At 49.0% G+C, this 26,520-nt stretch overlaps 2 protein-coding genes and 1 non-coding gene across 6 annotated transcripts in view; 2 read left to right on the forward strand and 1 right to left on the reverse strand.

Moving 5' to 3' along the window:
* Window positions 1-917: 917 nt before the first annotated feature.
* Window positions 918-26,520, forward strand: part of Pex26 (peroxisomal biogenesis factor 26) — a 34,317-nt gene continuing 8,714 nt past the window's right edge. Inside the window, exons 1-6 of one of the 4 annotated variants that reach the window (XR_008719795.1) lie at window positions 920-1,433; window positions 2,623-2,763; window positions 3,953-4,251; window positions 7,456-7,602; window positions 9,709-9,945; window positions 10,262-12,346. Coding sequence is in view for 2 of the 4 variants with exons in the window: in XM_055604285.1 (XP_055460260.1) it covers window positions 1,216-1,433; window positions 2,623-2,763; window positions 3,953-4,251; window positions 7,456-7,602; window positions 9,709-9,812 (909 nt within the window). In the remaining 2 variants the exon portion in view is untranslated. Of the gene's footprint in view, window positions 1,434-2,622; window positions 2,764-3,952; window positions 4,252-7,455; window positions 7,603-9,708; window positions 12,347-26,520 lie in introns of those variants that run through there. The other 3 variants (XM_055604286.1, XR_008719796.1, XM_055604285.1) reach the window with 3 other exon arrangements.
* LOC129674355 (U6 spliceosomal RNA) lies at window positions 15,698-15,804 on the reverse strand. The gene has a single exon (XR_008719797.1). It is a non-coding gene; the product is annotated as a U6 spliceosomal RNA (small nuclear RNA).
* Window positions 25,214-26,520, forward strand: part of Tuba8 (tubulin alpha 8) — a 16,263-nt gene continuing 14,956 nt past the window's right edge. The window contains exon 1 of the mRNA XM_055604279.1: window positions 25,214-25,425. Within this exon, the coding sequence (XP_055460254.1) occupies window positions 25,423-25,425 (3 nt within the window). The 5' untranslated portion in view covers window positions 25,214-25,422. The remainder of the gene's footprint in view (window positions 25,426-26,520) is intronic.

The following is a 26,520-nucleotide window of genomic DNA, read 5'->3' on the forward strand; positions in this document are numbered from 1 at the left end:
GCAGGCTGATCCCTGAGTTTGAGGCCAGCCTGGTCTACAGAGTGAGTCAAGAAAGTCAGGGCTACACAGAGAAACCTTGTCTCAACAAACAAGCAAGCAAGCAAATAAATAAATAAATAAATAAATAAATAAATATGCTACAATTTATCAGTTCTTACATTGGTTCCAGTACTGTATTTAAAACTGCATTACACATGCATGCCTTTGTTTTCATGATATCTTTATTTTACATAAACAACGCAGGATCCAGGAGAGAGATTATGTAACTCACTTGTGTGTTGACGGTTCATCTGCTGAGTACAAAGCATAGAACAGTTCTACTCCTGCAAGACGTAGACACTCCTTTTAGCCAAAAAGTGCTTCTCTGGTTTGACAATGTTTTTGTGGCTTAGCGTGTGGCCTACCTCGCTTGTAAATAGAGTAAGAGTTGCCCTGAACTCATAGAGATGAAGGAATAATTTAGACAAAAAGCTCTCTGCACTTTGCCATACTTTAGAAGCATCGAACCAGGAAGGGGAAATGGCCAGCTCCAGAGTTCCGTGTTTTGTTTTGTTTTTCCTGCGCACCTAGCTGATACTCCCCTTCAGAGGTTCAGAATAAAGGTGCAGGTAGCCCCGCCTCCTTATGTATTTATTCCGTCCAGCCGCTTCCGGTTACGGGGGGGGGGTGTGGTGGTGTCGCGTTTCGCAGGACAAAGACATTTCATCTGTTTTAGCTTTCCCATCTTTCCCACCTCGAAGCGGGTGATCCGGTGCGTTCTCTCCGGAGGATGACAGTCTCTGGGCTCCATGAGTCAGAACGCTCCCCTAAGCTTCGCAGAGCCAAGAGGCCAAGACTACAACTCCCAGAGTCCCGCGCTCCAGGCCTCGCGCGTGCGCCGTGGTGGCGAAGCGGACCGCGGAGGTTCTTTGCGCAGGGCTCTCGTTGGCGCGTTCCCGACTCTGGGAGCTCTGGTGCTTTCAGCCCAGATCAAGGGTCGGGCGGAGCTATTGCCTGGCGTTCGGCCGCAGCATCATCACGCCAGTCCCCCAAGAGTTAGGCTGTCGGTGAGCACCGCGGTGCCTCGAGTCCAGCGTCTTCACGGCCCTTCCCTAGGATCACACCCGGAGAAGCGTGGAGGGAAAGCGTGGAGGCCGGCGGGTCATCTACCGGGCCCACGCCGCATTTAGCTGTCCTCCTGACGCGTGAGGAGACCCGGCAGAGCCCAGGCTGGCTATGAAGAGCGACACCTCGACCTCTGCAGTCCCTTTGAAAGGGCTCGGGGGCCCTTTGCGGAGCAGCGAGCCCGCGCGGGCCCTCCCGGCGGTGACACCCGCGGTGCACCTGCTGGAGGAGGCGTCCGACCTGTTGGTGGTGCACCTGGACTTCCCTGCCGCGCTGGAGACTTGCGAACGGGCCTGGCAGAGCCTGACCGAAGAGCCCTCGAGTGGCACGTACGTGCTGGGCTGTGTTGCTCTGGGTCCTTGTGGGGAGGAACTCGGTCTCAATTTCTGGCATGGCCAGATTGCGTCAACCTCACACCTTGCTTTCGCCAAGGGATCCTCTCTAAGAAAGGCTGGTCGCTCATCCGGCACCCTTGCTGCCGTACAATGAAGTCAAATGCAACAGTTGGCGGGGGTCGGAGGCAGCCAATTCTTTGCTCGCCCTTTCAGCGGAGGACAGGGTGGATGTCTGTTAAGTGGTCAGTCGTAAGGAGGTTCAGTAAGCAGGTAGCAGAAGGCCTCCTTTGGGGACCCACCTTCTATTCACTGCCGGCGTTGGCAGATAATGGAAAATGGGGTCAAGGCAGACACACACTGCTCTGGTCCTGTTGACGGATTGGGTGAATTGCTTTTAGGAAACACCTGCTTTCTCGGTCGCTCTTTCTAATGCCTTCTGAGGAAGGTGTGCGCTCCACAGAGAAATGGTGCCTCCTCTGGCAGCTGGGGGCACCATTTCTCTGTGGAGCGCACACCTTCCTCAGATCTGTTTGAGCCACGCTAGGGAGGGAGTAGGCAGAAGAGTCAAAGTTGACAGCAGAGAAGCAAACACTGGAGACACTTGGCCGTGGTTTTAGGGGTGGAGGTTGCACATTTGATGTTGAGGGCTTTGCTTATGGCCATCTGTATATAGAATTTTTTTTGGCTTTTTGACCCAGGGTTCTCTTTGTAGCCCTTGCTGTCCTGGAACCTGCTGTGTAGACGAGACTGGACTTGAACCCGGAGATCCATCTGCCTTTGCCTTAAAGGCGCGTGTCACCACTATTTCTGGCTGGACATAGAGAATTCTAAAAGACCATAAGTTTCTATATTAATACCTAGCTAGACACTCCAAGACCATTTCTCACTAAGCATCCTCTTGACTCCCACTGTCCTTCAGTGCCATTCCCACAGCATTACCGTCCATCTGATTCTGATTTCACCTGCATGCAAATATGGGTTTGCCCCTAAAAGGCCTCTACAACTTAACTCCAGGGGAGGAGGGCAGCCCAGGAGACCAGTGGGGAGGCCTGGGCCAATAAATAACAGAAAAGGAAAAGGTGGTAGCCCTCGGAACCGGAAGCCGGACACCAGCTCCAGAATGGAAGAGGGAACGGAGAGAGGGAAAGCACTCTGGGCCTGACATGTGTCTTTCTGCTGACAGTGTCCTGGAGGTGAAATGCTCCCTGTGTGTTGTGGGGATCCAGGCTCTAGCAGAAATGAATCGATGGAGAGAAGTCCTGCCCTGGGTCCTCCAGTATTACCAGGTTCCTGAAAAGCTGCCTCCTAGAGTCCTGGAGTTGTGGTAGGTCCTTGTGCTGACGCCGGGTCAGTATGTCCTCTCTCGAGTCAGGGTCTTAACGACTCCCTTGTCCTCCTTCCCTGTGTGTTCCCTTCAAACTCAGGTCTCCACTTCATTCAGGCCTCAAACCGCAGCCATTAAGGATGAGGGAGCAGGCGTTTGGGAGTAGGATAGAGGAACAGAGAGTGCACAGGAGATTGTAGTGGAGTAGGCTGATGGGAGGACAGAGCCACTCAAGCTTGTTGGTGCCTCCTGGGGATCTCTAATTGTGAAATTTGTGTGTGTGTGTATTTTGTGTATGTGGGTATATGTGTGTAGGTGTTATGTGTGTGGTGTATGTGCATATGCATATGTGGGTACGTATGCGTGTGCTCATGAAGATCAGAGAAGGGTGTTTGGAGTCCTCTGTCACTCCCCGCTTTATTCCTTTGAGTCAGGGTCTCTCCCTGAACCTGCAGCTCACATTCTTTCTTGGCTAGGCTGGTAGCCAGCAAGCCCCAGTGGTCCATCCTCCCATCTCTTCCCCCTCAATGCTGGGATTATGGGTGTGGGTGGAGCCACATCGAGCTTGTTACATGGGTACTGGGATCCTAACTCCGATCCTCAGGCTTGCACAGCAAATGCTTTTTTTTTTTTTTTATTATGTTTTGCTTTATTTTAACATGTAGATGTATATCCCTATTACATGCATTGTATGTCTGCACTACATGCATGCCTGATGCCCACAGATGCCCACAGTTGGTCCCTGGATTCCCTGGAGCTGCAGTTAGAGACAGTTGTGAGCCTTTGTGTAGGTGCTGAGAATCAAACCTGGGTCCGCTGGAGGAACAGCCAGTGCTCTTAACTTCTAAGCATTTCTCCAGCCCTCCATCTCTAATTCTTAAAAAAAAAAAAGTATACACATAAAAGTTATGTGTATGTACACATGAGTGCCAATGTCCTTGGAGGCTGGAAGGTGGTCTCAGCCCAGAGCTGGAGTTACGGGTGCTTGCGAGCTGTCCAGTATGGGCTCTGTGATTGAGACACCAGTCCTGTGAGAGCAGTACTCACTCTTCCTGCTGTCTCCACCCCCCACCCCCATCTCTAATGCCCCACAGGGAAGGGCTGGAGGACCTGGGAGGGTAGGCTTGACGTCTGTAGCTTCGAGGATGAATCACCTGCAGAGCACTGATTCTTCTTTTTCGGGACACAGCATCCTTTTATATAGCAAAATGCGAGAGCCCGGAGCTGTGCTGGATGTGGCCGATGCCTGGCTCCAAGACCCAGACAACCAGGGCCTTCCTGAGTATGGATCATTGGCAGAACTCCACCTGCTCCGGGTGCTGCTGCCTTCTGGCCGCCTGTCAGAGGCTGAGGAGTTGGCAGCGGGCTCTTCGGCTCTCAGCGAAGAGCAGCGAGTAGGAGTGCTCCAGGCCATCCAGGCAGCACGCAAGCGCCAGCGCGTGCAGGAGACCTTGAACTCCCAGGAGCCTCAGAAGCTGAGCCAGGAAGGTAGGACAGCAAGACTCTTTGGTCTCTGTCAAGAGGTTCCGTGGCATCTCCTGTCCCTTTCTGGCTTTCCTGAGCTTGGAACTTAAGAGTAACTCTTAAGTCACAGAGTAGGAAGCCACTGTGTTGCATACAAACCGAGCGAGGCTCTCCGAGGTTGGAGCACAAGGAGAGTAGTCTAGGTAGGGGGAGGTGTTGCTGCGTCTTCCAACCCTGACTTGTCTCTTGGAGAGTCACATTCTTCAGGATCCTCTCACTAGATTTTTTGCTTCCATCACGCTAGCCAGGGAGCTGTTGCCCCTCCATCCAATGCTGGCCCTGATTCACACACAGCTTAATTCGGTAACTTATGAAATAAAATGGCCTCCTTCAGCTATGGGTCTTTGTGCCCGGCTTCCTAACTGCCTTCACTTAACTAGAGCTTTTGAGTTGTTTCCTTTTTGTTGTTGTTGTTGTTTTGTTCTTTTCCAGCTAAGGTCTGCCTTGTTCATTAGCACACAGCTGAGCTACCCAGAGGCTTCCGGTAGCATCCTCTCAAGGTGGTGGAGCAGAGCTGGGAGTGGGGTTGCTCTGTTAAGGACCTTTAAAGGCCTTTGGCCCCACACCATCTTCCCTCCTCAGTCCTTTCAGTTCCTCTCCCCTCAGTCTGTGTGTGAATACGTCCACGGTTAGAAAACCACCTGTCTCCCAAAGCAGGGCCATTTGGTCTTTTTTAAAAAAAGATTTATTTTATGTTAAATCATGTCTGTGTATATGTCTGTATATGTGAATGTAGGTGCCATGAAGGCTAGAGGCATCAGATCCCGCTGGAGCTGGGAGGTACAGGCAGTTATGAACCCCACAGTGTGGGTGCCAGGAAGTGAACATATAGTGTGTATATATGTGTGTGTGAGAGAGAGGAAGAGAGAGAGAGCACTTGATTATAGAAAAGGTTGCACCCCCTTTATTTGCTGTGATCTCACTTTATTGTGTGGTGGAGTAAATAAACTAAATAAAAATTTAGATATGGCTACAAATTAAAAAACAAAATACAACACATGGAAATTTACCAGACCTGAAGACTGTACAATTCAGTGAAGTCCTATACAGTCTGAATAGCAATTTGGAACAGAAGCACATAGATTTTTATTTATTTATTTTTAATAATTTATTTGTACATTTTTTAATTTTTTGTATTTTCGAGACAGGGTTTTTCTATGTAGCCTTAGCTGTCCTGGACTAACTTTTATAGACCAGGCTGGCCTCGAACTCACAGTGAGCCACCTGCTTCTTCTTCCCAGAGTGCTGGAATTACAAGTGTGCACCACCAATGCTGGCATGCACATTGGATTTTCTTGTTTTACTCTCGTTCTTTTTATTTTTTAAAGATTTATTTATTTATTATGTATACAATGTTCTGTCTGCATGCTCACCTGCATGCCAGAAGAGGGCACCAGATCTCATTATAGATGTTTGTGAGCCACCCTGTGGTTGCTGGAAATTAAACTCAGGATCTCTGGAAGAGCAGCCAGTGCTCTTAACCTCTGAGCCATCTCTCCAGCCCAGATTTTTTACTTTCACATTGAATATATTTTTATGTACTTATACCCACCGTCAGAAACAAAGTGACCATTTCAGAGTAGAACTAGAAAAAGCAATTAGCTTTATATACTCTTTTAGAACCTTCTGTCTTTGGACATCTTAGGGGTTATTAAGCTTTCTTCTTTTTAAACTTTACATGAAAATGTCTGGGCACAGGGGTCTTTTCTGAGACTGATACCCCAACCAAGGACCACTCCTGGAGATGATCTAGAATATCTGCACAGATGTAGCCCATGGTAGCTCAGTTCCTAGTGGGGTCCCTATTAAGGGACAAGGGGCTGTCTCTGACATGAACTCAGTGGCTGGTTCTTTGATCGCCTCCCCCTGAGGGGGGAGCAGCCTTGCCAGGCCACAGAGGAAGACTATGCAGACAGTCCTGATGAGACCTGATAGACTAGGGTCAGAAGGAAGGGGAGGAGGACCTCCCCTATCAGTGGACTAGGGGAGGGGCATGGGAGGAGAAGAGGGAGGGAGGGCAGGATTGGGAGGGGTTGAGGGAGGGGGCTACAGCTGAGATACAAAGTGAATAAATTGTAATAAATTTAAAAATAAATTAAAAATAAAAAATATTTTTAAAATGTACATGAAAGCCTGTCATTTTAATCAGGAAACTGTAATCAAGGTACTTTTCTCTGTGGACCTGCTGGGATAGGCTCACTTCTTTGCTAGCAGGTCGTTGGTTTCAGGAGTTGCCTGTGGCTTCCAGGCCCTTCACTAATGTCTTAGTTAGGTTTCTTTGGCTGTGATAAAGCATCATAAACAAAGGCAGCTTGAGGAAAGGGTTCACTTCAGCTTACACTTCTGCATCTCAGTCCATCATTAAAGGAAGTCAGGGCAGGAACTGAAGACAGGAACCCAGAGGCAGGAGCTGGCGCTGACGTCATGGGGGATGCTGCTTACTGGCTTGGTCCTCATGGCTTATTCAGCCTGCTTTCTTAGACAACCTGCCCAGTGCCACCCCAGTGGGATAGGCTAACCCACATCAATAGTTAATAAGAAAAAACCCCACAGGCTTGCCCACAGGCCAGTCTGGCAAGGGGCTTTTTCTCAGCAGAGGTTCTCTCTTTCCAAATGATTCTACTCTATGTCAAGCTGACATGAAGATGAGCACAACCATAACCTCTGCGGCAAGTCCAGCTGGCATCACTTTTTGGGCTGTTGGTATTGCTGATTTTATTCACAATCCCAGCCTTGAATTCTCTACTGCATATATTCAAGGCCTTCATTTCTCTGTGTTAATGTGTCACAGGTAAAGCCTGGAGTTAGTTCGCAATACGAAGAATACTTACACAGCTGAGTAGTTCTTGCACGCTCTGACTGTGCTGTGTCTTCATACAGCCTGTCCTTGAAACATCTTCGGATGGCTGTGGATGTAGCTCAGCAGTAGAATACTTGCCAAGAGTCTACAAGGTCGTGGGATCCATCCCCAGCACTGCAAAAGCTAAACCAAACCAAGCCCCAAACAAACAATGCCATTCTGCCTTCAGTAATTTTCTTCTGAACTCTTTAGTGAGCTGTGCAAGGGAATTACTCTCATTCTGTTTTGACTGACTCTTCGGATCTAGCTCAGAGCCAGGGAAGCTGACCTGCCCGACTCACCCCTGCAATGCTCTGTCCCCTGGTCAGGTTCGTTTTCCCGGAAGCTGCTGTCACTGCTGATGTTGCTTCGTCGACTTTGGGGCTCCGCAGTGAGCCACCTCCTCTCTCAGCCCTTCAGGAAGGGCCTTCTGGCCGCTCTGATCCTCTGTCTCTTGGTTCTGCGGTTTGACCCAGGTGAGTGAAGGGGTCTGAGAGCAGGCCTCGAGAGAGCAAGCGCTGTGGGGGAGGGAGCCTCTTCACAAAGAGTGAGTCTGCCTCACCTGGAGAGAACAGGCCTAGGACCTAGGAGATCAGCTGGAGAACATCTTCCTGCTGGCTTCCATGCTGATGGAGTTACCGTTCTCGAGTCAGAATGCAGGATAAAGAAGCTTCCTCATGGCGACAGCTAAAATCGAGTGTGTTGACCCAAGTGTCTTTCGGCTAGTGTGATGTCTAGATTGTAAAGAATGCCTGATGCCTTTTAGAAGACGTGGGAAAACAGAAGAGCTAAACGCTGTTCTGGTTCATAGAACCTTCCCTGGCTTGGTAGGTGTTGGGTCTGTAGCCTTTAGTTGGGCCTTAGTCTCTTCTGCCTCACTGTGAAGTAGAGTTGAGACTTGGGGGCACACCTGGAAATGTCCTGAGGAGGGATCATTCAAACATGCAGACATGGGCCACAGTTAGGTGACTGCTGTTTGAGAAATACCCCTCCCCGCTTAAAAAAGAAAAAAAGAATATCTTGCTTATAGTACAGAATGGCGTCAACCCTTTTTGTTTCTGCCTCCCAAATACTGGGATTGCAAGTGGGTATCCCTGAACCAGGCTTTCTGCTTTACCCTCTGTGAATTGTGAGGTAGTCTCCATTTTTCTCAAGAATTTAAATGTAGGACAGGAGTATGCAGCTTTCCAAACCCAGGGGAAATGAGAAACCTTTATTTCAGCCTGTTCGTTTTCTTTCATTTGTGGTTGAAAAATCTAATTTCCAGAGAGGTGAAGTGACCCGAGCAGAGTCACACACTTTGCATGCTTTTAACGCTGTCACCTTTTGACTATAGGTCCCCAAGCCCCTCCCCTTTCCTTCAGTCAGTCAGTTTGTTTAACCCCTTGCTGGACTCTGAGCGAGAATGTCCCCTCTTGACTGCCCTGTTGGTTATGCGGGGAAGTCAGCAGCGACTTCCAGGAACACTGGGGAAACACGGGTAAGCAGCCTTGCCTCGAGTGGGAAGCACATTCTTCGCTCTGGGAAAATAAACTTAAAAAAGGGAAGTTTGGTTTGTGTGATTTCCCATCTGTCCCTGATTCTCCACTTTGCAGATCTGATAAGAATTTAGAAATTCCTTGTGACTTCCCCTAAACCCTTTTGTGTCACACACCCTGATCTCTTGAATGGTGCTGCAAAAAGCCGTTTGAATGAGGGCGTGTACTAGACAGCTCAGAGCTTCCTCAGGAAGACCTGGGGGTGGGCTGCAAATCAACCAAAACAAAGATAGAAATACATATTTCACGTTTGTTTATTTGTTTTAAAAATATGTAATCTAAACAAGAGAAAAACAAAGAAACAGATTTTTCTTTATTTTCAATGTAGTTAGTATGTGATAAAATAGGTAACAGTGCCAGGAAGCTCCAAACTGAAAAAGCATAGAAAGGTACAAAATGTAGTGAAAGTCTTCCAAATGATTCTCCTCAGTGGCAGACAGACATTGCTACCAGCGTTTTTATTTATTTATTTTCATGAAGTAAAGTTGGGGCTTAATAAACATTTATTAGTCTTCTAAAAAAAATATGCATGAGTCTGTATGTATGAATGTATGTATGTATATATGTATGTGCACCACACGCTGCCTGCTGTGGGGGAAGGTCAGAAGTGTTGGCTCCTCTGGAACATATAGATGGTTGTGAACCTCCCATATGGGTGCTAGTAACTGAACTCAGATCTTTGCAAGAGCAGCAAGTGATCTTACTGAGCCATCTCCAGCCCCAATTAAAAAAAAAAAAAATTAATATAGGCCTAAGCATGGGAATTAAGAAAGACTCACTCAGAAGAAAGGGAGCCACACCCGGAAGTGTGGTGTGGGCTTCTGAGAGTCACCAGTGTCTGTGTATATATCAGAAAGATAAGATTAAGGTGTAACATCTAAAATGTTTAAGGTTACTGTAATTCAGGTAGAGAAAACGTATCTCAGAGAAAGAGAGTTCCTTGCTGCGGAGGAGGCCGTGAGTAGCAGGCAGCCCAGGTGTGTTTTCTAGCCGCCATGGAGGCTGAAGGAAGAGCACTCACCCTTGTCTTTCCCCTCCCTGCAGCAGCTCCTTCTTCACTGCCCTTCCTCTACCAGCTGGCCCAGCTCCTCCGCCGGATCCAGAAGGCCACACTCTCTCGGCTCTACCCACTCGCCCTCCAGGACTGAGTGGGCCAACATGGCTGCCTCAGTCTCTTGCGGTCCACATCTCCAGAAGCAGAAGAGTTGAGCCCCGTGGCTGGGCCCCAGATGTCACCGTGGGAGTGAGCCCACTTCGTTCTAGAAAGAGTGACCAAGGCAGGTGAGCCGTGGCTTGCTGCCTTTGAGCCCTCCCTTTGGCATCCAGCTGTGGCTGGCCTCAAAGGGAATACAGGAAGAGTGGTGCCCTAGGCCCAGCTACCCAGAGTAGAGTTCCGGCTGCCCAGGACAGTCCTCTCACTTCTTACTGCACCAGCTCCTCAAAAGGGAGGAGCTTAGGAGCAGGGAATGAGTCTTGAGACATTCTGTTTTCTTGACTGAAGCCAAGGGTGACTTTCCCGGTCAGGCTGCTGAGGGGCTGGCAGTTCACAAACGTGGTGGAGCAGCCCTTGGCCGCTTACCTCAAAATTGCTTCACAGGGCAGTGCTGGAATTCGAGTGAAGCCAGAGGAGCCTCTTCTTCCACGGTCCACCCACAGATGCCATAATTCCCAGTCAGCCGCCGCCCCATCCCATTGGTCCTGCAGTGGGGCAATAGGCTTTCTGCTTGAGGCGGGTTGCTGTTGAGACAGGATATGGCTTCCGACCCGCTCAGGTGGCTACTGGGAGCAAAGTGAGCCTGCCTGACCTTATCTCTGGGGAATGTGATCCTGCTTGGCGCCATGTAGCCTTAGCTCAGTTTTCCGGTATGTCAGGGGCCGATCTCTGCTCGCTTGGACCCAGCGTCCTCCCACTGTACCCCACCACCCTTTGACCTGCCCAGCCAACTTTTGTCTCACCACTGTTCTCCTTGGTACACACTGACTGGCAGGTCCCCTCTCTTTGCCCTGTTGTCCTAGTTGTGGTGTGTTGTTTGTATAATGCCCAAGCTTCTCTGCTCGTGTGGCATGAAAAGTAGGCCAGTCTCAGAGCTGAGAGCTGAAAGCTGAAAATGGAACTGGGTAATCAGGTGAGCTGGAAGACCTGTGGGGGCAGGGCCATGGGGGCCTGATGGGGGCCAGAGGGACGGGTCTCAGGGAGGAGGCACTGGGCCCGTTTCGGCTTTTCTTTTGATGACCACAAAGGTCTCATGTGTTTCTGTTTAAGTAAATACAGACCACTGTAATGGTGTCAGGATGGAAGGCCCTCAGCTGGCTGCCCACACCTGTCTGCCAGTATGAGTGAGGAGACTGCAGAGAGGATCTGCAGGCTTCTTGTTGGTTTTTAGGAACTGTGAGTCAACAGCTTTTCTTTAGAAGAAGAAACTTCACATTTAGAATTCTGTCTAAATTTTGAGAGCTTGGGAACCAGAACCACCATTTTTTGGTATGACTGTTAAGCTTTAGATCACTGGGGAAAGAAAAGGAGTCAGGGAGGGTTGAGATCCCTTGACAATGATTCCCTTCCTTGTTTGCTTTTGAGATGGGCGTCTCACTATTGTTGCCCAATGTGGCCCAGAACTCCAGGGCTTAAAGGGTGAGTTCCACCCATCAGCCTGTTGAATATCTGACTCATGAACCAGATGACAATGATTTTGAAATGAGAATTTGGACATTCACTGCCCTAGAAGAAACGCCTTACTGGCATCCATGGCCCACAGGATAAGAATCCAGATTCTTCTTAATGGAAACTTGTATTTGCAAGTTTGGCTGATAGCTCCTTTGCTGTGTTGCCCTGTTCCCTGGGCAAGCCACATTCTAAGTGCCAGGCTGTCCTCAGGCCTCTCTGCCACGGCTTCGCTGTTACTGCTGGAGGTTTTTCTCTGCCCCAGGCCCTTGGCTTTTCAGGCTTGCTCAAGGACTAGCTAACATCCTTTCCCAGCTTTTTCTGCTTTCCCTCAGCAGTGGTTTGGTAGGGCTGTTTGCCTCCTCCAGTGCTATGAGCTCTTTGAGGCTGCGCAGTGCTTGAGTCAGGCTCACATCCCTGCCCTACTGTGTGGGTAACTTCAGGCAGAGTTTGACCTTCTCATCTGTCTGTCAGTCAGCCCTCATCTCACCGGCCTCTTCCATGAGTACATGGGCACTCAGGAAGCTTTTGACACTTTCTCTAGCCCCAGGAGGAGTTTTTGTGAGCTGTGGCTGTTCCCAGGCCTGGCTGGCATGGACAGGTTCTTGGAGGAGCACATGAGTGGACTGATGGAAGAGGGCTTGGTTCTGGTGTGTGTGCTGGTCAACGCTGTGAAACACTGAAATACAGGTTTGGTTGTGCCAGCTTGTCTGTCTGCTCTCTCCTGATGTTCCTTACAGTTGTTCTGTTGGTGCCCTGTGAGGCTCTGGTTATTCTTGTCCTGAGGGCTGCAGGGCTGTCTGTACCCTAACCACCTCCCAGAGGTGTCTTTCGAGCATTTGAAATGTGGCTCATTCATGTGGAGATATTCTGTAATTATAAAACATATACACTAGATTTCAAAGACCAAACACTAAAAAATTAAAATAAAAAATGGAAATACAAAGATTTTTATATTGACTGTTTGTTGAAATGATAATATTTTGGATATATCAGGTTAAATAAAATCTATTTAACTAATTTTAGCTGTTTCTACTTTTGTAGTGAGGCCTATGTTTAAAATGTCTTGCGACACCACACATACTGGCTAGTTTCAGAGGGGATCGATGTCCAAGAAGAACAGTGCATGCTGGGATTGGGAGACACTGGGCCTAGAGAGTCTCAGTTGCAGATGATATCTTGCAACCACCTTCTTTTTTAGTTAATGAAACTGAGACTCAGAAAGGTGAAACCGTTTGCCCTAAGTCACAGCCTGAATAAGACCCAGGCCTCCTGACCCTCCTCGTGTTCTTATCCATCCTCCCTCCCCTCCTCCACCCCCACCCTGGTCTTCTCTGTCATTCTTTGGCTGGAGTTCATTGTTAATAGGCAGATGTATCAGGGAAAGCTAGAATCGACCAGCTCTCGGGTGTCTGCTGTTTGTGATGTTGAACAGACGTTCTAACTTAAGGAGCGCCTAGGACAGCAGGAGCAAGGTCCTGTGGTTAGACGGGAGGATGGGCTCGGGTGGGCGGTGGGGTCAGGAGGAGGAGGCGGCGGGCAGGCAGCAGGATAGCCAGCGCCTGAAGGAGGTATGAAGTCCTAAGAAGATGAGACGCTCTTTTCACGATTATGTCTGCACATACATGTACAGAGAACATTAGTATATGACACACGCAAACCAATGCCTAAGCTAAAAAAAGGTCATCCTGGCTAAGAAAGCCCACGCGTTCATTCCCATGTCCCATTTTCTGCCCCAGGGCAACCACTGCTGGGATTATCAGTTACGTTCAGCCATCCTTCAGGTTTTCCTTTCTCTTATGCAATGGTAGTACACTTACTGCTTTTACTCGCCCTTGCCACACTTAAAAACAAAAGACAGCAAAACAAAAAACTTCATTAATTAAGTGGACATTGCCTGCTGTGAGCACAGATAGCCCTGCCTCACTTTTCACAGTTGTATAACAAGATCATTTTTTTTTCCCCTTTAAAACAAAAGAACAGACCGTGGGGAGATGGCTCAGTGGTTAAGATCACTTGTTAGTACCGAAGGGGACCCGGGTTTGCTTCTCGGCACCTGCATGATGGCTCGGCCACTCGTAGCTCCAGTTCCAGGAGGTCAGACCCCTGGCTGAAGTGGTAGCCCTGCCTCGGCCTCCTGAGGAGGCACCACTGGCCTCTTCTCCTATTGCATTGCTGGAATCTGCCTCCCTTTCCCAGGTTTAAGATCCACAGGGGATGCTCAAGACTGCTGCCTGGTCACTGCCCCGGCAGCGGTTTCCTCTAGGGAAAACCTCGAGGTTTTCCCTCCACCCAGCCCTGCTCTGGATTAAGTAGGTCTAGATGCTGTTAGTTGGCCTCCGGGCCACTTGATAACACATGCTGCACTCTTTTGCGGTCCTGGGGAGTAATTCAGGGTCTCACATACACTATGCGTGAACTCTAGCACTCAGCTGTGCCCCAGACCCGTTTTCCCTGTCTTAAAGCATCGTTTCTGCCTGTCCAGTTGCCGCTGGTTAACCTTGGAGGGTATCAAACTGAATACATGCAATACAGTAAGATTCTGAGAGAGAGACAGAGAGACAGAACATGCCTGTCATTCATTTCAGTGTTCCTGTGATCGGTCTCTATTACTATCAGGTATGTGTTTAATTTCGTACTGTATCCAACTTATAAACTTACATTTTTATTTAATCACTGTGTAAGCTCAGGCATGGCACAGCACCTGTGTGGAGGTCAGAGGACAACCTGTGAGAGTTTGTTCTTTTCCTTCACCATGTGGGTCCCAGGGATCAAACTCAGGTCTGCAGGCTTGGCTGCAACCACCTTTACCTTCTGAAACATCTTGCCGGGCCCCCAATGTGTTACCTTTGTCATATATGTCAGGATATTTGAAAATGCCCTGCACTCAGCAGATCTGATGAGAAGAGATTTATTTGGGGGAAGGAAAATGGAGAGGAGTTAGGGCCTGAGTGGGCCATGAGAGTAGAGAGAGAAAGAGACAGAGATAGACAGAGACAGAAGGAGAAAAGAAAGAGGGGCAGGGGGGTGGTAGGGTCCCCCAAGAGAAAGTCAGAAAAAGCAGGGAAGGGGAGAAAGACCGAGGCCGGGAACGGGTGGGAGTGGCAGATGGGTTATATCTGGAGCACCTGGCCCGGGTGACGACATAGGACTCAGGTGGTGACATATGGTGTTGTTAGGACCCTAAAGGCCCCTGAGGGCAGGCCAGTTGAATTGCCTGCACAACAACATAACAATATACATATGAGATCATGATATATATATATCATGATCTATATCTATCTATCTATATATATAATATATATATAATATCATATGTTATATATATGATAAAGATAATAAAAATAATAAATATCAGGATTTGCCACTATCCTCAGTCTCAGGTATTCACAAGGGGTGGGGAGCCTCTTGTTTATTTGGGTAAGGTAGAGTTACTTTGTACGCATGAGAGAGAGAGAGAGAGAGAGAGAGAGAGACAGAGATTGAGAACCCAAGGATTTTTTGTAGACACATTTCAGTGTGAGAAAAAACAAACAAACAAACCAAAAAACAAAAACAAAACACCAGCTAGGCAGGGAGGCAGAAGAAGGTGGATCTCTGTGAGTTCGAGGCCAGACTGGTCTATAAAATGAATCCAGGATAGCCAGGAGAAACCCTGTCTTGAAGAAAAAAAAAAAGTCACTTTAACAATAATATCAGTGTTATTTATATGGAGATGTTTTTTGGACAGAAAGCCAATTTGTATGGCTAAGCGCTGTAAACCAACAGTTCTCATCCTCAGCGGTTCTGAGCATGCGAGGAACCGCTCTGGCCCTGAGCCTTCCTTCTAGCCCTCCACCTTTGCACAAAAGGCTTATTTTTCTCTTAGCAGTGCACATCCTTGCTGGGCTCCGTGCCGCCTCCTCCTCAGCACCTCAGACTGTGGCATACGTGTAGGGAGGTGGGTGAGTGGCGGGGCTGCGGTAGGGTGGTTTTCTCGCCTTTTGCTGTCTCTTGGAGACTAGTTTAACCTCTGTGAATTCAACCAGCACTGCCTTTGTTGGCAGTTTCCTACCTCTGTTCTGACAGCTCAGGGTTGGCCTGCCTCCATTTCCAGCTGCAGAGAGAGCGGGGGTCTAGGTTGTCCCCGCCATATTCCACATTCCAGCGGTTGCCCTTGGTTCTTGCTACTCATTGGCTTAGTCCCAAACCTATTCATGTCCAACGGCCTCTGTTCTTCGGTTATTTCCATAGTTTATCTAACCTGATAGCAGCTCACTGTTCAGCCATGTTCCTCTTTTTGTGAGGCCAGTGCTGCTGCCACTACTGAAATAGGCCTCTCTCTCTTTTTTTTTATTATTTTTAAATTTTTTTAATATTAGTTACGGTTTAAAAAATATGGAACGCTTCACGAATTTGTGTGTCATCCTTGCACAGGGGCCATGCTAACCTTCTCTGTATCGTTCCAATTTTAGTATATGTGCTGCCGAAGTGAGCACTAGGTTTCTCTTCTTAGACGCTTTCTCACATATAATAATAATAAATCATTTCCCAGGCAGTGGTGGCCCACGCCTTCAATCCCAGCACTCAGGAGGCAGAGGCAGAAGGATCTCTGTGAGTTCAAGGCCAGCCTGGTCTACAGAGCAAGTTTCAGGACAGGGCTACGCAGAGAAACCCTGACTCAAAAAGCAAAACAAGTAACAAAAAACAGAACAACTGTAAGACCTGGGGTCTCACAGCTCAGGAGTTCAAGATCGCGCCCTTCCCAGAAACTCCCCCAGACCACGACTCGTTGCAAAAGCGAGAGGTTTATTAACCATTGTGCAATGGGGTCACCCCTGCCGGTCACCAAAGAGTGGCACCCGGAGACAAAGGCCTTTAGGTTTTTAAAAGAAAAATTGCAGGAAATTTGAAGTTGCAGTTTTGGCAATTTAGGATTGGATGAGGAAGCTATAAAGAAAGATAATTGGTTAGTCTTAGGTGTTCAAGCTTGGCCAGTCCTGCCAAGTGTGGATGCAGCTGCAATTTAAGGTGGGGGTGGTTAGCTCATCCTTGAAGATTAGGGGTTGCGGACTTTTGGCTGGAGGTCAAAAGCTACTCAGAAGAAGTCTGAGTTCGTTGCTAAGAAACACTATGTTGAAGACAAGGGTCTGGTCATTCTTTTTGCTGAGTGAAGGTCATTGCTTGCTTGCTTTTTTCTATCTGTCCTCACAGATAGGGTCACATTTCTCCATTCTCTGGAAAGGTACTAAGAGGCTTTAGCTTAATCTGAACCTAAAACTCAAAGCTATAGGCTTTAGAAGACATACAGGTTACAAAGTTAGTCTAACCCTTTCACAACAACAACTAATCCCAAAACAGAACAACAACAACAACAAAAACCCAAAATAACCTTAAAACAATAAACCATTCATTTCATTCACTCAAGAGACACATTTTGAGGAGGCTTAGTAGTTCTTATACTCCCGAGCTGCGTGTCACCCTGCCCAGTGTGTCAGACACCTTTCTAAGTACTTTGCATATATTAGCAAATTGTATCTTGCAACACATCAGTGAGGCAGGGCTGGAGATGACCAAGCAAATAGGGTAGGGCTCAGCGACATACTCGCTCAGCTTTGCTTGGCTGTTTAGTGGTGCTGGGGTTGGAGACTAGACTGCCTGTCACCAGAGGTCACATTCTTGGCTTCCGCTGTTGCACCTAGAATGAGGCTCTGTGCAGAAGAGGGTGTGTAATAAAGATGAGGTGAATGGAGTTGGATTTTGGTCTTGGGAGTCCAAGGAAGGAAGGAATAGCAGCGGGAGAAGCTGGGGAGCAATAAATGGGTGAGGACAGGGAGGAGGAGGGACCAGCCTTCGTTCCTGTTTAGTAGTGTCTTGGCTCGGCTCACCAGCGTCGTACTGCCAACGACAAAGGCAGCTTGGTGTTTCCACCAAGGTGACCCAGGTGGGTGAGCCAGGCTTCTGGTTGCTACTGGCCTTAGCTGGGTTCCAGCAGATAGGCTGCCTCCTCTGAGAGGAGCTGCTTTGTGTCTCTGATCCTCTCCAGAGGATTGTCGGAGATCCTGCTGCTTCTCCTTAGTCTAGTGCAGAGCTGGTAGCTGGCCAAATCGCCTGTAATCCTGCATGAGGCGCACCATACCCTGTCCCTGCCTGTCTCTGGCAGGGGATGGTAGCCTCCTTCCACTCACAGTCGGAGGAAATTCTGAGGATCCTAGCCCAGCTCCTCCTTGTAGCGGTGTTCTGTCCCATTCGTGGATTTTATGATCTACAGGAGTGATAATGACCTTCCTTCCTTCCTTCCTTCCTTCCTTCCTTCCTTCCTTCCTTCCTTCCTTCCTTCCTTCCTTCCTTCCTTCCTTCCTTCTTTCCTTCTTCCTTCTTCCTTCTTCCTTCTTCCTTTCTTTCCTCTCTCTCTTTTGACAGGGCTTCTTTGGCTGTCCTGGACTCACTATGTGGACCACTCTGACCTCAAACTCACAGAGATCCACCTGCCTCTGCCGCCGCCTCCCTGAGTGCTGGGATTACAGGCGTGAGCTACTGCAGGCGTGAGCTACTGCAGGTGGCTATGACCTGTTTTCATAGGTGCTACAGACAATGGCCAAAAGACATGCTTGTGTGTGTGTGTGTGTGTTGGAACTCAGAGTCTTGAGCACAAAGTATTGCCAAGATGCAAGGATTAGTAATCCCTGCAGGGCCTTTTTTTTTTTTTTTTTCTAACAAGGTATATACTCAATGGACTACTTTTGCTGTATGAGTGAGTAAGCACTGTGGGATGATATTTAGAAGTCTGGTTCCTGAGACCTTAATCCATGAGTTAATTAATATCTTGGTTCCTATTGCTTTGGCAAATCATCTTTCCTGTACCTCAGTTTCTTTATAAATATGCAGGTGATTACCTGAGTTAATCTTACTTTAGACATCTTGAGGGATCTAAGCTTTAGGTGCTGACCTCTAGAGAGCCTAAAGCAATTGGTGAAGAGATAATACATTTTTCTTGGTCCCTGGACCTCAATGACCTCTGCGTTTTATTTGCTGTCCTTGACTTTCAGCGCCAAGCACTCACTGCCTCCCCTTCCTCTCTGCTGAGTTCCATGTGTACAGTGTGTGATTAACTGGTATCATTAAAAAGCTTTCCACCCCCTGAGGTCTGTGATGCCACCAGAGGCCACGTTGGTGTCTGTGGTCCATGCTGCTGCTCGAGGCCGTGATGAAGCCTGAGCTCCATGTGGATGTAAGCGGTCAGTGCTGCCGACTGAAGACTTGGTGATGTCCTTGGACTTTGCTGCCTTGTTTGGGCCAGGTTGATGTGAGTGACATGTATAGCCACGTGAGTCCATGATGAGGCCCGAGGTCTGTGCAGCGGCTGAGGGCCAGGAGTGGATCTGTGGTCTAGATACAGCCAGAGGCTTGGTTGATGCCTGTGGCTCCTGCTATTACCGAAGGCCATGAGGATGTATGTGGTCTAAACTGCTGACTGAAACCGTGTCTAGAGCCTTACTGAGCTGGCCCCGTTCCTGTTGGCCGCTGCATGAAGGTGCTGATGTTGTGGGCACAGGAAAGAGCTGGCCCAGGTGGTGTGGGTGCAGGAGAGTTGGCCCTGCCCTTTGCTGGCCTACCACTCAGAGGTGCGGAGGCTGGTGGAAGCCCAAGCTGACCAACTCAGCTACCACCCAGGCCTAGCTCCAGGCTTTTTGAGTTGGCCCACCCCAAATCTACCCCATCTGTGAGCTGCTGGAGCTTGTGAAGGAGCCGGTCCTTAGGAAACAATGCTACAGGGTCTCCATGACTCAGGGCAGCAGCAGGATAGCCAAGAGGAGTCTAGGCAAGGGTCCTGTGTTGATGGCGTGGCAGAAGCCAGAGGCCTTGAGCCGGACCAGCCACTCATTGCCATGAACATTTGCAAGGAAAGCTGTTCAGACAAAAGGGTACACTGTGTGGCACACAGCAGCTTCCAGAGACACGATGGCAAAGGAATACATGTGGAGCCGTGGGAAAGACAGAGGAGTTGGGTGGTATGTGCAAGGCGGAACTGAAGATGTAGCAGCTGGGATGGGTGTGAGAGAAGGCTGTGGTTGACAGAGGAGCAGGTTGTTCCTCAGAGGGGTCAGTGAAATGTTTTTTTTTTGGGGGGGGGGAGGATTGTTAATTTTAACTTTATTTTGTGGGTGGTGTGACAGGGTGGAGGCGGACATGGAAGGACTGGGAAATGAGAGATTGGGTGCATGATGTGATATTCCAGAAGAATCAATAAAAAATATTATGTTGAGAGGGAACAAACAAACAAGCAAATTTCCTACTCCCAGGCAGGTGAGTTGAATAGGAGGTGAAACCGAAGTTAAAGTGACAATGCCCTGAAAGTTGCCACTTGAGACATCATCCAGTAAGCATGAGTGGGAGAGGGGAAGAATCGGGGCCAGTGTGAAGATACTGTCTTTTCCAACTTAAAACAAAGAGACCTGGGGGCTGGAGAGATGGCTCAGAGGTTAAGAGCACTGTCTGCTCTTCCAAAGGACCCAGGTTCAAATTCTAGCACATGGCAGCTCACAGCTGTTCATAATTCCAGTTCCAGGCAATCTGATGCCCTCACTCATATACCTGGAGGTAGAGCACCAATGTCACAACAGACGAAGAGACCCAACCACCCTAATGTTGATTTGGGAAGAATCTCCTGGGATGGAGTGGTCATACAGTTATCCTGACATTTGCTTTTTCCCTGGTGATAGCCTCATTACAGCTGCTGTAGCTATGGAGACTTGAAAAGGAGGCCCCTGTGTCTGTGTCACTGTGGCCAAAATCTTCACCCTTCCTATTCCAAATGCCCCTCAGGCTCTGAGATAATAAGGTTGGAATATGAATGCACTTTAGGTGGTAGAGGATCCACAGCACTAGTGACCAGTGTCAGGTACCTGAATCCGGGCTATCTCATGTCACTTGCTGTCTGTCACAGGCCATGGAAACTTCTTCCTTGTTCTTTCCACAAGGTAAACTCCTTTACCTGGCAGCACCATTCTAGATATTTGGACCTTCAAGTTCTAAGACATGAGAACACGTAGAACACAGACAAGCCTGGTCATGTGAGGTTTGGCTTCCCGGTGTGGGTTCACAGCCAACAATGACGCTGAAGCCCAGGCCTCTGGCCTCAGACTCCTGGGTGTGAAGTAAGGTTTCGCCTTTTACCAGTTGTTTAATAAGAATTAAATTATTAGCCTCTGTAGGTCTCGAATTCTTTATCTGGACAATGAAAGCAATAAAGTTTTGTTTTCTGTAGGCTGTTGTGAGAAGTAAATGAAACAGTGCACAGAAAGCTCTTAGGTAAGAAGGAGGCTGCTGCTGGTGGCTCACGCCTTTAATCCCAGCACTTTGGAGGCAGAGCTATGAGTTCGAGGCCGGCCTGGTCTACAGAGTGAGTGCAGGACAGCCGGGGATACACAGAGAAACCATGTCTCTGGAAACAAAACAAAACAGAAATAAGGGGCAGAGGCTATTTCAGGCATAGAGTATTTGTCTAGCATATACAAGGTTTTAGGTTCAATCCTTATAGCCACAAATACAATTCACACATCCATATTCATTCCTATGAAAACTAACTTCTCCTGTATAATCCGTAGATGCTATCTCCTGTTCAAGCGACTCAGCTGTTAGATCATCACTGTTATTCTAGCAACATGAACTCACTCTGCAGAAATGCATAGCAGGAGTATGTATGTCACACTGCTAACCAGAACGAGATAGGGGTGGAGGGAATTCCTCCAGAAGGCTCTTCAAATGCAGCACGGGTGGTCGCTTTCTCACAAACAGCCTGGATTTGACACAGCTTCTCTATTTGCAGAAGGGGGGGGGTCGTTTTTATTTTTATTTTACTTATCTACCTAGATACAGACGAAGGAGATTGTTTAATCTGCATGTGCAGTGCTGGAGATTGGACCCAGAACCTTGCACCTTCCAGGGTGACGCTCCACCACTGAGCTGTATACCCACCTCTAAGGAGATGGACTGTAAAGATTGGTTCAGGCTTTTGCGGTGGCCAAAACCCGCTAAGAGGTACGATGTGCATGCCGGCGGCAGACCCAGGGAGTCAGTGCGTCAGTTCTTTCCCAAGTGCAAGGATGCACAGAAGGTCCCTCGGGTCCCTTGTCACTCAGCTTTGTACTGTTTTCTTCTTCATTTGGGCGAGCCCATCCACACGGAGGAGAGTGTCTGATTAGCCTGATGTTAGTTTCGTTCAGGAATGCCCTCACGGGTATACCCAGATGTTAGACACACACACACACACACACACACACACACACACACACACACACACAGGGATGGAAAAACCATGTCCCTCTGTCTTTCAAAGCTTCTACTGAGGAAGAGAAATGTGGGGTGAGGGTGGGAGGGAGGAGTATCAGTAATGGTTCTGGAACTGCTCAGGTCAAATAATTTTCTGAATGAGGATTTAACTATCAAAAAGGAAGCACACACCTTAAAAAATTATCATATTTATGAGGTTCTATATGATGTGTGTATGATCCCCGTATTATATTTTATGTGTGTGGGTGTGTTGCCAGCACGGTCTGTGTGCATGCAATGCTCAGTGGTACCGGAGGCCGGAAAAGAACATTGAATCCTTTTGGACCGGAGTTACAGACAGCTGTGAGCTGCCACGCGGCTGCCAGAAATGGAACCTGGGTCCTCTGGGAGAGCAGGCAGTGTTCCTAACTGCTGAGCCATCTCTCCAGCCCCCAGTACACATTTCTTACTCTACAGCCACTGCCAGTCTGCTCAGGCTGCCAAAACAAAGTAACTACAAACCGGGCAGCTTAAAGGGTAGAAGTGTATTTTCTTGGGTTGAAGGTCCAAGATCAAGTGCTGGTGAGAGACCCCTGAGTCCTGTCTCCTTAGTGGGCAGATGGTCACCTTGCTGTGTCCTCACATAACCTGTGGAGCTGTGTCCCTAGACCTGTAGGTCCTGTTGGATAATGGCTTTAGCCTTTTTTTTTTCCCTCCCCAACATAATATTTTTATTCTCTGGGAATTTCATATCATGCACCCCAATCACTCATTTTCCAGTCCTTCTGTGTCTTTTCCAACAACCTTTGTAACACCCCCAAAAATTAAAAAATACATATAATATAAAAAAACTAAGTCCAATTTGTGTTATCTATATCCTCACTGGAGGCATGGCCAAACTCTCAGTGGCCTGCCTCTTAAATAGAACTGAGTTCTCCCCTCCTCATTACACATTTTAAGGGTTCTTTTTGGTGGCCTCCTGTCTAGGCTGTTACTTATTTTGGGAGTGGGGTTGTGTATGGGCAGGGATTGTCCCAGAAGCCTCATGTCCCTCCCTCTCAACTCTGCATCTGCAGTCATCGATATCACAGCAAAGGTAGCCTCCTTGCTCTTCACAGTCAGCAGGAGCATGGCTCCTGGGCCTTCACATGGTTTCTGGCGGCAGCACAGACTGAGAACACTGACCCCCATCTGTAGTCACGGACCCAGTCATGACCCTAGGTAGCAGCATGGACTCAGACCTGAGGTGGAGCATCACCGTGGCCTGAGGTGCCAGTGCAGGCCAGCTGAGTCAATTTGGCCCTCAGCTGCAGTACAGCCCACAGAGCATTATTATTATTTTATTTATTTTTCGTTGTTTATTTGTTGTTTATTTATTTATTTTTTTTTTCAAGACAGGGTTTTACTGTATAGCCCTGGCTGTCCTGGAACTCACTCAGTAAACCGGTCTGGGCTTGAACGCACAGAAATCTGGCTGCCTCTGCATCCCAAGTGCTGGGATTAAAGGTGTGCATCACCACCATCCGGCTACGTGTATGGACGTTTTGCCTTCATGTATGTTTGTGTACCACATGCATGTGGTACCTGTACAGGCCAGAAGAGGGCGTCAGAACCTCTGGAATTGGAGTTACAGAGTGTGATGTGTTGCCATGTGGGTGCTGAGAACTGAACCCTGGTCCTCTGCCCAAGTTAACAAGTGGTCTGAAGAGCTGAGCCATCTCTTCAGCCCTAGGGTCTTCTTAATCTAAAGGCCCTATCTAAATACACGCCACAGAAACTGGGGAGGGGGCAGATGCTAACAATTCCATACATGACAGTCAACATTCTTATTTCTCTGGAACCAAAATGTTTAGTATAGTCACGGCTCCATCAAAACCCACAGAGATGAGCTATTCAAAGAAATCAGCACGGCAGGATGCAATCGCGTGCCATTGCTGTTACTATCATCATCAACTTTTCCCTGAGACGTTAGGAACCCGTTCGTCATGTATTTGATGGCTTACGAAGCAAACTTGGAAAACTAACTCATTTAAGTGCATTCTCCGAGCCCTGGTGGGGCAGGCAGTAAGCTGAACAGTATAACACAGGTGTTGCCATTTTATAGGCGTGTCGAAACACATACACACACAACCTGTAATCTAAATCACATAAGATAGTAAACAAATGAATGGAAGAAGTAAAAGATGCCATTGGAGTTTGGAAGAGAAATAAATCGTGGAATTAATAATAATAATAATAAGTATTCTTTATTGAATATTTGCCATGAATTTGACACAATATAACTATAAGTCTCCATTTTTAAAGATTTCATTTAATTAATTAATTAATTAGTTTGTTTATTTAGATAAGGTTTCTCTGTGTAGTCCTGGCTGTCCTGGGACTTGCTCTGTAGACCAGGTTGGCTTCCAGCTCACAGAGATGAGCCTGCCTCTGCCTCCTGAGTGCTGGGATCAAAGGCGTGTGCCACTGCCAGCTCGCTGAGTCTATTTTTAAGCTATTACAAGATTGTGACCTTCCTGGGTCCTTCCTCTCTGTGGGCACTGGGCTGTTCCTGGGAAGCTGCTGGCCCAGCAGGGCTGTCCTCAGGTGTGTCACAGCACTGGAGGTGGCTTAACCGGAGCTGTTGGGGTGGGTAGTCCCAGCTCAGAGGCTGTGTATCAGTGGGAAGTGTAGCAAAACTCTCTCACGGGCAAAGATAATTAAAACATGTATCCTGTCCTCTAGACACTACTAAATAAGTAAGTTTTACTTCGCTGGTTCCTGAGGACATGAGGGAGGGGGTGTCTTCATCCGTGTTTGGAAACACACAGTGACACAACATCTGGCCACAGCAGCTCCACGCAGGTATTGAAGAAGAACCCTGTTTCCCACAGTGACTTGCGTGGTGGGCAGTTGCCAGAGAACAGAGGGAGAGAAGAAAGGCTGGCTTCCAGCTTCAAGTGTGAAGCAGGGAATTCTGGGTTGAGGTCAAGGCAAGAGAACCATCCAGCCCTCACCAGCTTGGTGACAGAGGGACATGCGGAGCCAGTTAGTAAAGTGGCCAACTAAAGGTTAGAGGCCCTTGATGCCCTGCTTAAGAGCAGAGCCAGCGAGAACCCTGATGTTCTGGAGTACATGAGAGGTGACACGTTTGGGAATTAAGTAGGAGGTGGGTCAGGAGGAGGGATTTGAGAATCTGGAAGGGGGAGATACTCTCGACGGTATTTAGGTATTTAAACAGGCACTGAATTCCTGGACCCGTTATGGAGTGCTTGCTGTAGATCAGGAGCCATTATGTGTAGCGATCACGGGATTCTCCAGCAACCAGGCAGGCGTTGGGGAAGCAGAAGCTTGGGCCCTGACCTGGGGCTGGTCTGATCCCACCGGCTCTCCTGGGCTGAGGCTGCTCTGGCTAAGGGACAAGGGTTTTCCCACCACGCCAGCCAGTGCAGGCCTCAGGAAGACTGTGAATATTTGGGGAGAAATGAGCATTTGTTTTGAAGTGCTTTCCCACTGCAGATCTCGGGATGGATGTAGGGCATGTGCGCGCACACGTGTGTCAAGGTCACAGGGCCGCCTCCCCGACTGGGCAAGGCTCAGGAGCTGAGCTCCGGGAGGGCGGCGGGCCTTGGGAAGGAGCCTGGCTGGACCCGGGAGCCAGCGGTGGGAGGGGAAATGCCTTTGTGACCCACCCAAGTCCCTCCCCTCCTCGGGCTCTGTGATGCTGTAAGGCAAAGGCTGGCCCGACATGTCTGTCCCAGGCATCCTCCCTCCCTGTGTGTCACAAACGCGGAGGCGGCCCTATCTGGAGCAGTTGGGGTGGGCAGGCCCAGCTGGGAGGCGAGCGGGCGAGGAGAGCGGCCACGATGGTGAGACTTCCCAGCCGGGGCTGGCCAGGGACGCGCGCGGGTGCCGGGTAGAGAGCTGGGGGCCCCCAGGGGTGGCTGTCGGGCACATCTGCTGGGCTCCAAGTCTTCTGGAGGGGGTATGCATCAGTTCAGGGTCAAAGGTTTTGCACCCAGGGGTGGGTGGGAAACATCCGGTACCATATATATATATATATATATATATATATATATATATATACATATTTTTTAATTTTTATTTTCTTCTTCACAATTTATTCGTTATTTATCCCGATTGACGCCCCCCTCCATCATCTCCTCCCCCCCGCCCCGCTCCCACCCACCCCCTTCTCTTCCCCTCATCCCCTTCCCCTAGTCTACTGAAAGGGGGAGTTCTCCAGTATTGCCATCTATTTTGTGGACAGTGTAGAGCGCAGGGGCCGTTGGACCCTTAAAGGGACCCAAGAGAGATCTGCGCTTGCTAAGGAGAGGAGGGCGCACCTGGCGAGCCCGGTGGAGAGGCGAGTTAGAATTTGCAGGACTGCCGCTCCGCCCGTGGCCCGGAGTGAGAAAAAATGAGGCGCCGAGGGAGTCTGGACAGGTGGTCTGGACCTGGGTGGCTGAGGGTGGAGAAGGGAATCAAGTCTCCAAACCGAGTCAAAAGTGACGGGCTCCGCTCTGGGGCCATTCTCCACCCTCATCATCCGGCCATCGGCCTGGGTTGGGGGCTACTCCGATTCCAGCTGCGTCTTGCGGACCCAGCCAGCTCCGCAGGTGCCTGCCCCGGGTGCTGGCTCTCCAGTCATCGGCTGGGGTTTGGGTCACCCTCTGTGCGAGCTGGGTCCTAGCTTCGCAGGCGCCTGGCGCTGGCTCCTCACCTTTCCAAGCGGTCAAAATCAGGAAGACTTTAGGACTGGAAAGTTTCCTTCCCCAGGGACCAGGGACCAGGACCTCAGCCTTTAATTTTGTTTCCTTTTCTGGCTTGAGTCAGCAACTCCTCTCCCGTAACGGCTGCAACCTTTATAGCTGGACCCCCTCCTGAGCGCTACAGCAGCTCCGCCAGAGCCCCTGAGGTGCACCTCGGCAGGGACTAAAGTTGGCCTCAATCACCTCTCCTGC

The sequence above is a fragment of the Psammomys obesus genome, unplaced genomic scaffold (assembly GCF_907164565.1).
Source record: "Psammomys obesus unplaced genomic scaffold, mPsaObe1.curated_primary_1811, whole genome shotgun sequence".
Classification (NCBI taxonomy): Eukaryota; Metazoa; Chordata; class Mammalia; order Rodentia; family Muridae; genus Psammomys; species Psammomys obesus.